At 36.1% G+C, this 10,000-nt stretch overlaps 1 protein-coding gene across 1 annotated transcript in view; it reads right to left on the reverse strand.

The window, feature by feature from the left end:
* LOC136833006 (uncharacterized) overlaps window positions 1-9,680 on the reverse strand; it is a 17,972-nt gene extending 8,292 nt beyond the window's left edge. The window contains exons 1-3 of the mRNA XM_067094655.1: window positions 9,473-9,680; window positions 8,550-8,635; window positions 1-358 (exon numbers count right to left, since the gene is read on the reverse strand). The exon at window positions 1-358 is cut by the window's left edge and continues 50 nt beyond it. Of these exons, the coding sequence (XP_066950756.1) occupies window positions 1-358; window positions 8,550-8,635; window positions 9,473-9,680 (652 nt within the window). The remainder of the gene's footprint in view (window positions 359-8,549; window positions 8,636-9,472) is intronic.
* Between the last annotated feature and the right edge of the window lie 320 nt (window positions 9,681-10,000).

The raw sequence follows: 10,000 nt of genomic DNA on the forward strand, positions 1-10,000 counted from the left end.
AGGAGGAGGAGGAGGAGATGAGAGAAGGGATGGTGATGAGGGGAGGAGGTGGAGGAGAAAAGGGAGGGAGATAAGGATGACCTGGAGGAGGAGGAGGAGGAGGAGGAGGAGGAGGAGGAGGAGGAGGAGATGGAGGAGGTGAGGAAGGGGTATGGGGGTGGGCTGGAGGAGGAGGAGGAGGAGGATGAGAAGGAGGTGGAGATGGAGATGAGGGAAGGGATGGTGATGAGGGGGGAGGGGGAGTAGGAGAGGAGGAGGAGGAGGTGGATGAGAAAAGGGAGGGAGATGAGGATGGCCTGGAGGAGGAGGAGGAGGAGGAGGGGGAGGAGGAGGAGATGAGAGAAGGGATGGTAATGGGCTGAAGGGGGGAGTAGGAGAGGAGGAGGAGGAGGTGGAGGAGAAAAGGGAGGGAGATAAGGATGGCCTGGAGGAGGAGGAGGAGGAGGAGGTGGAGGAGGAGGAGGAGGCAGACAGTGATTGACAACGCGTTATTGTCTGAGGAACAGGGGTCCTTCGATCGCTTCTATTCATAAGAATGCGGCGGAAAAGAGCGAGGCAAAAGGGGAGGCATAAAAGCACATTTGGGCGGTTTGTCGCGGAAGTAAAAAAAGAGCGAGTCATTATTAACCTTTTTCTTATTGCTGTTGCATTTAATGTCATCGAATATTACAGTACTCTTATTTAACGTTTGCGTTGAGACGTATTTTATTATTAACGTTATTTTTATTTTAACCATTTCTCCTACTTTGATCTGTATTACAGAATTATCCGTCATTATTACCTTTTAGTTTCCTGTAAAAGAAAACTGTTGTGCCGGCTTTGTCTGTCCGTCCGCACTTTACTTTGTCCGCACTTTTTCTGTCCGCTCTCAGATCTTAAAGCTCCTGAGAGGCTAGAGGGCTGCAAATTGCTATATTGATCATCCACCCTCCAGTCGTTAAACATACCAAATTGCAGCCCTCTAGCCTCAGTAGTTTTTATTTTATTTACGGTTAAAGTTAGCCATAATCCTGCTTCTGGCAACTATATAGGATAGGCCACCACCGGGCCTTGGTTAAAGTTTCATGGGCCGCGGCTCATACAGCCTTATACCGAGACCAACGAAAGACAGATCTATTTTCAGTGGCCTTGATCAAGGTCTAGACCTTGTCTTGATTATGGACGGGTCGGTATCGTTCTCAGCTAGCACTCTGCTGGTCCCGCATTCGATTCTCCGGCCGGCCAATGAAGGATTAGAGGAATTTATTTCTAGTGATAGAAATTCATTTCCCATTGTAATGTGGTTCGGATTCCACAATAAGCTGTAGGTCCCGCTGCTAGGTAACCAATTGGTTCTTAGCCACGTAAAATAAATCTAATCCTTCGGGCCAGCCCTAGAAAAGCTGTTAATCAGCTCAGTGGTCTGGTTAAACTAAGGTATACTTACTTTACTTAGTGGCTGTACAGAAAACTCGATTGCGCCGAAGAAACTTCGGCGCATTTTTAACTTGTTTTTCGTCGTTCTTGCTGTTGCTTTTATTGTCATCTAAATATTACAGTATTATTATTTAATGTATACCTAAAGATGTATTTCATTACTACCGCCATTTTTACTTTAATCATTACTCCTACTCTGATCTATATTACAAAATTATCCATTAACATTTGCGAAAAGACGAATTTCCTTACTGCTGCCATTTTTTATTATAATCATTACTACTTGTTCCCACTGCGTCAGAATTTACGTCAAAATGACAGAGGATCGAGACTATAAGTCCCGATCTTAGGGACAGAGCCGTTGCATATTATCCCGAGTTTCTAACCCAAGTACTTTCATTCTCCACGTGATGACAGAGCATATCTTATTATTATTATTATTATTATTATTATTATTATTATTATTATTATTATTATTATTATTATTATTATTATAAAAATAAAAATCTCACTAAAATAGTGAAGAAATTCACAGTGGTGGTTTTCTTCACCATTATTATTATTATGATGATGATGATGATGATGATAATGATGTGAAGATGATGATGATTATTATTATTATCATGAACAATGAAAGAAACAACAATGAACATTACAAAGTTGATGAACCTAAGTAGGACAACGGCTATGGCAACAAACTCGATAAAAGCATAATTCTGCAAGTAATTGTAACCCAAAGAAGAAGAAGAAGAAGAAGAAGATTACTGTCAACATAACGGCTAGTAATTTTACGCAATTTATAGTGACAAGTGGCTGTAGGGTCAAGTTTTACGTTCCCCTTTGGCCGATGGTATTATTACACACTAGTAAATAATGTAATATTGATTTTAAATAAATTCTCCGTTGTAGTAATTCCTAATAAAAAAAAAGTAGGTATGTCGGCTGTGTGTATGTTTTATAAAGGGTAAGAGCGGTTTTGCAGGACGTATTCCTAATAACATACGCATCGCCACGCGCGATTTAGTTACGCCGAGTGTTAAAAAAAATTATAAAACGCGTAATGGAAAAAAATATGAATTTGTTCATGCATGACTGAAGTCAAATTTCCAGCATTTGATTTTTTTTTTATTTGCATGACCTTAAATGCAAAGGTCAATTTCATATTGGTTTTGAATGTGACGCATTTGATAGCGAGCATTACCTTTTAATATGGTTGACATTAGTTGCCATTTATGGCTCTGCACGACTGACAGAAAGATATTTAAACAGAACGGAATGAAAACTAAAATAATAGGAAGCTGTCTCTAATACAAAGAGAATCTAATATCTATTATCAACACATAAGGAGAATTACCTTTCTGTTTCCGATACATTCAAGTAAATATATACATTGCTGTCATAAGTAAAACTATAATTATGAATTTCATTCTGTCAAAATTATGGAAATCTTCATGTTCTGAAATTTGAAAAACAAGGAGTCAATTGGATGTGAAACTTAGATCGCCGTATTTCAAAGTGTTCAAGCTATTCAGGAATTTTTTTTTTAATTTCATTTGCAATTTTAAACGCTCGTAAATTCAGTAGGATGAAACTACCTTCGCGTTTAAATGCTAGAGTACAGATTAAACATGAATATTATAGTGCTTAAAAACAAATTGTATTATATTATAAAATATATATATATATATATATATATATATATATATATATATATATAAATATGTATATATATATATATATATATATATATATATATATATATATATATATATATATATATAATATATTTATATATACATTATATATATATATATATATATATATATATATATATATATATATATATATATATATATATATATATATATATATATATATATATATATATATATATATATATATTATATTTGCGTGTGTGTGTACAGTTAATCAACAAACACGCAAGGGGAAAAAATTTCCCATAAAATACCAACAGAAAACAAAGGCATGACGTCTACCCCATTATCCGTGATGCCGGAGATAATAAACTAGCATAAAATCCCCGTGTTTAGCCAAAGCACACACGCACGCACACAGACACACACACACACGCATACACACACAAACACAAAAAAAAAAGGCAAAACCAAAAATAAATCAAAGCAGGAATCAATTCTGTTAGAATAAAAAATGGACCTAATCTTAGAACTCGGCGGACATTACATACCCCAAAACGCTTCAATCCACGAACGTCCGAGAGAGAGAGAGAGAGAGAGAGAGAGAGAGAGAGAGAGAGAGAGAGAGAGAGAGAGAGAGAGAGAGAGAGAGCTTAATGGGGGACGCTTTCCTACGAGAGAATAATGTCCCCAAATTATATTCATCGGGGCAGGAGTGAATTTCCTCCCATTAATTTTAAGCGCCGTAAACTAATAGCCCCATTCCGCTCCTGAGTTATAACTATCATATTATTCCGATGTGGGTTTATACGACTTTGTAATTGAAAAAGGAACGCTGTTTGCCAATAATGATTCCGCGTGTGATTGTACTTTCCGATTTTTTTTTTCCGGAACGGTTTTTTACGTCGGTAATTAGGATTATTAGGAATGAATGGATATTATTCTCCGACACAGACGCGATATTGGAAAAGACCGCCGAATTATATACGCGATATACGCACAGCGAGATCGTATTTAATAATTAATTTCTTTAGCTTTTGATTTACAGTAAAATATACAGGTACGAAGTCTTCTACCTGTTGTTGGGTCTTCTCGAGAAATTTTCTATTATATTACACACAATGGTTTCTATATTTACATTAATTTTTCATTCACCTTTATAATCTTGCACTTAACATTTACCTAGATATTCTTCTACACTCTTACACACACTATACATACCCATATTCAAAATACTTAAAAAGTAAAATAACTAATATTTCCGAACCACAAATAACTAATGTCATTCCCACATCTCACATGAGGGCCGGGCCTTTGATCTGAAAATTCCGACTTTGAGGAATACCAGTATGTATATGTATATGTATATATATATATATATGTGTATGTGTGTGTATGTGTATATATACATGTATACATATATATATATATATATATATATATATATATATATATATATATATATATATTTATATGTTTATATATATATATATATATATATATATATATATATATATATATATATATATATATATATATATATAGGGAAGAGGAAAGAAAAGCCACAGAAAAGCAGCAACAGCACCACAATAGCAGCACCAACAGCAGTAAAAAGTGAAAGTAAGAGAAAGAGGAGACGACAGTACCAGTTGATTTCTTTGACCTTGAGCTTTTACAAGGTCGAAGGTCAAGTAACGATCGTGATTCACATTCCGGGTCAAACAGCAATTTCACGACTTTTGTATGAATATAAGGTTATAGCATCGAGAAAATAAATGGTAGTGATTTTTACGATCCAATCAAGTTGCTGTTTATAGAATTAATATTTAAAACGAAAAGATCCTTAACGCAACTTTCGAAAGAAAGCTGCTTCTTAATACAGTCTCTCTCTCTCTCTCTCTCTCTCTCTCTCTCTCTCTCTCTCTCTCTCTCTCTTAGAGTTGTTCTCCATTGAAAAACATTTAAAATGAAAACGTTCGTATCATAAGGACTGTCAAAAGAAAGCTGCATTTTTAATATATATATATATATATATATATATATATATATATATATATATATATATATATATATATATATATATACATCTATCTATATATCTTCTCTCTCTCTCTCTCTCTCTCTCTCTCTCTCTCTCTCTCTCTCTTGAGTAGTTCTCCGTATATAAAAATAAAATGGAAAATTTCCTTTTCTAAAAGACTGTCAAAACAAAGCTGCTTCTTAGTACATTTACTCTCTCTCTCTCTCTCTCTCTCTCTCTCTCTCTCTCTCTCTCTCTCTTCAGTGAAACCTGAAACTTCAAACAAAAGCAAAACTCTATCAAGGAATAATGAGCACGGCAGGAAGCTGATTAATGTAGTCTACTATATATACACATCAAAATGATTAATGAAGACTGCAAAGGTCTGACCGCAAATGATTAAGGAATCATTAATATCAATTATGATTGGAGACTGACTGCAACGTTTCAGACTGAAGGAAATAACCTTCACGTCAAGAAAAGATAAATATGAAGTCGGGTTATTTATGTCGGTAAAAAAAAGATGTAAGACGAATAATTATAATTTTATTAAAATATAAACCGAAATAGTATAGGAACCAATAACATCCAAAAATGGAATAGATTTGACTGATTGATTTGACATTATATTACCTGGCGTCACAACAACGAAGGTCATCGACATTATTGTTATTAAAAATTCACTTTACGGGTTATTTCTTAATTAAATAAGAACATCTCACGCCAGGTTTCCTAAAAACAAAAGAAGTTAAGAATACCTATCAGGAACTTTTCCTTTTTCATCTCACTACATTCGGAAGTTATGGGGGGATAGATATTAATTAACGAGTGGATGGGTCATTTTCTTTATAAAAGGCATTATCCATCTATCTATCTATACGAATAGATAGATGGGTAGATAGATAGACAGACCTATATATATAAGCATATAAACACATATATAGATATTTGTGTATGCATGCATATATGTGTACATATATATACATATACATATATACAATATATATATATATATTATATACTATGTATTATAATATACATACATATACATAAATTCAACTATTGGCCTTTTCCCATTGGAAAGAGTGTCCTATCCTTTTTTTTTTTTATCCAGTCTTATTAAAAAGATCTACCTATCTCCCGAACCTTCTACGCCGTGGCTGCAAAAATTTCGAAACGGTAAATATAACGAAATCATATCTCACTCTGCTCGTATATCAGATTCATACAGACCTTTTAAACAAATAGAGATGTACTTCCTGAATTAATGAATCGGATTTACTGTCATAAACATTTTTCGAGTGAACTAACAAACAAAGAAAGGAACAAACAATATTTTTTTTTAAGTCCAACATTACCGAACAACACGACCATACATCACTCCGCTCGTATTTCTCAAATCCTTCACGTTTCCCGAATAAATATAACTTTAAAAAAATAATAAATAAATAAATAAATCACATATCCCTAATAAACATCAATAACTTTCAAAAAAAAAAAAAGATGAATAAATAAATCAAGACGGGTCCGAAGAGCTCTTACCGGCGCGCGTACACACACACACACACGCACACATCAGCGCTCTTTGTTCAGCCGACATAAATCATCACGTTGGTTGGAGGTCCGTGTTTGTCCTTCCTTAATGTCGATGTCTCATTTGTCTCCGCTTCTCCTGCCGGCGCTTCGTCGTCGCACGTCATTAAACAGAGGCCCCTGCGCCGAAATTTCATCGCGAACTTCTCTGGTATTCGGAATTAAAGGTCGGTTGCAAGAGGGAATTTGAAGAGGTGGGAATTCTTTGTTTTCGTTTTTTTTTTAAATCCCTTCCTCCCTCCCCTTTCCCCTCCCCCTCCCTTTCTTCGTTCTTTGGCTCCACCCTCCCCCCTCCCCTCCCCTTCTTCTTCGAAGTCGCTCGCGGATGCCATCATGCTCTCGCTAAGAATTGGGTTTTGGGAAAGGATTGTAAAGTTCATTGTTCGTGAAGCATTTCATCTCTCGCTTTGCAATGATACGCGGGCGTCTGTCCATACACGCCCACATTGATACGAGCAATGTATGTAAAAGAGAACGATGTGACATACGAGATTATCATCAGGCATCTTGACCACCTCACAAATGGGTGATAAACATTGTGTTTTCGGAGCAAATTACTTGCAAGGAATTACAAAAGTCTTGAGTTACTGGAAGAATCTCAGATTTACGAACTATAAATTGGCTTGAAGACTTCCACTTCAATAGGCGCAAACACACACACACACACACACACACACACACACACACACACACATATATGATATACTATATCATATATATATATGTATATATGTATGTATATATATATTGGTGTATATATATATATATATATTTATTTATTTATTTATTTATTTATATACATATATAAATTTATATATACGTATAAATATATATATATATATATATATATATATATATATATATATATATATATATATATATATATATAAAATATATACATATTTATATACACACATACATAACATTGTGAGATATATATACATGTGTGTGATGTGTGTATATTAGCGGGCGCCCGCTCGTGTGTGTGCGTGAACGTGTTTAGTGTTTAATGTTTACAAAGAATAATAGTGTCCACATAATACATAGATTATTCCCTAAGAAGAAAAAAAAAACATTACCTAGTCAGAAAGTCAATTTATATCAAGACGTCAAATCCCCAAATGTTTCTCAATCATGACGTTACTGAACCGCGATGAAGTCATCACGAATATGTAATTAACTTCTTTTGCTTTCAAAGGCAATCCGTTATGCCTGCTTGCGACACAACAATGGGCTCTGGTAATGATATGCAACACCTTAATGATATGCGCGCTTATTTTATTGTGTGGCAATACAGCGGCATCAAAGGGTACGTTGTATACAAACTCTCTCTCTCTCTCTCTCTCTCTCTCTCTCTCTCTCTCTCTATCTCTCTCTCTATATATATATATATATATATATATATATATATATATATATATATATATATATATATATATATATACATAAATAATATATCTGTATGTATATATATATTATATATATATATATATATAATATATATATATATATATATATATATATATATATATATATATATATATATATATATATATATATATATATATATATATATATATATATATATATATACAATTTACATCCCTTTCAGAGAGGCGTTCACTGAGAAGCCGTTACACTTCCGGCTGTCAGCAAGCATTTTGGGATAACGTTCATAGCCCCACGCTTTTCTCCAGACTAACTACGACTCACCAAAGTCGAGTAACTGCCAGGACGTAATTCACCACTCAATTTAACAGAGTCATCGTCTCGCCCGGGGTTCGAAACGTGTGCGGGACGGTGTAATCTTCAACTTCGTTTACCCCTTTGTTTTTGTTCTTGTTGCAATATTAATATTTTGTTACCTGACTTTCCTTTCCTTTTCCCCATCCACCGTATTTCCACTCTGATACTTCTACGTCTTCGCTGGGACCTATGAGGTCATTCAACGCTGAAAGGGAAATTGACAGTAAGAAGGTCTGAAAGGTGTAGCAGGAGGAAAACCTCGCAGCTGCACTATTAAACAATTGTTAGAGAGGGTGGAAAGTCAGATGGAAGAAAGAATATGAACGGAGGTACAGTAAAAGGAATGAAAGCGGTAGTGCTAGGGGCCGAAGGGACGCAGCAGCAGCAAAGACCCTTAAGTAATACCTACAGTGCACTACGTGAGGTGCACTGACGGCAGTACCCTCCTACGGAGTAAAACTCTATGATGTGGAATTTTCTCTTAAAAAAAATCTTGCAAAAACCTCATTAAAATCCCGCTACCTCAGAAGTTTAAAAATCAAAATTAAAACTGATTCATATACTTAAACTTTAAAGTGCATGAAACTCATCCAGGAACTAATCTGAAACTACATCAAACTCCTTTACAAAAAACATAAATCATTCTGGAATATATCTGAAAAATTCGAAATAACTTCAATTATTAAAAAACACCGCGAAACGAAACCACACTTTTGTACCAGCTTTGATGTGTTTAAAACTTACTATAATTGAATTGAACTTCACAAATGTCAAGTACAGAACTGAAAACCAATATTTCACGAGAAATTGCTGAATGATGTACTTCGAATGTAAAAAAATATATTCAGAATTTGTAGATTCTAGAATGTTTAAATCTCTAAATCTGTAAGGGAATCACACTCCATAGTTCAAGAAAATTCTCTCTCTCTCTCTCTCTCTCTCTCTCTCTCTCTCTCTCTCTCTCTCTCTCTCTCTCTCTCTCTCTCTCTCACTGAAATCAAGCTTAATATCAAGGATATTAATTGTAGAATGGCTTGAAAACACAAGGGTCTGAGGGGAGGAGGAGGAGGAGGAGGAGGAGGAGGAGGAGGAGGAGGAGGAGGAGGAGGAGGAGGAGGAGGAGGAGGAGGAGGGCAGGAAAGGGGGACATGAAAAAGAGAACAGGGCGAGGAAAAGGAAGAGGAAGAGGAGGAGGAGGAGGGGGAAGGAGGAAGAGGAAGAGGTGAGGGGACAGGAGGAAGGGGGGACATGATAGAGAGAACAGGGCGAGGAAGAGGAAGAGGAAGAGGAGGAGGGGAGGGGAAGGAGGAGGAGGAGGAGGAGGGGGAGGAGAAGGGGGAGGAGGAACAGGAAGAGGAGGGGGGAGGGGAGGAAGAGGGGGGAACAGGAGGGAGACAGAGAGAACAGGGCGAGGAAAAGGAGGAAAGGAGGAGGAGGAGGGAGGAGGAGGAGGAGGAGGAAGAGGTGGGGAGGGCTACGGACGGGAGGAAGGGGGACAGGAGAGAGAGAGAGAACAGGGGGAGTAGGCATAAGCCATAAAACGCCCTCCAGCATACATAACGTTTATGAT

Source organism: Macrobrachium rosenbergii, chromosome 51 (genome assembly GCF_040412425.1).
Source record: "Macrobrachium rosenbergii isolate ZJJX-2024 chromosome 51, ASM4041242v1, whole genome shotgun sequence".
NCBI classification, from domain to species: Eukaryota; Metazoa; Arthropoda; class Malacostraca; order Decapoda; family Palaemonidae; genus Macrobrachium; species Macrobrachium rosenbergii.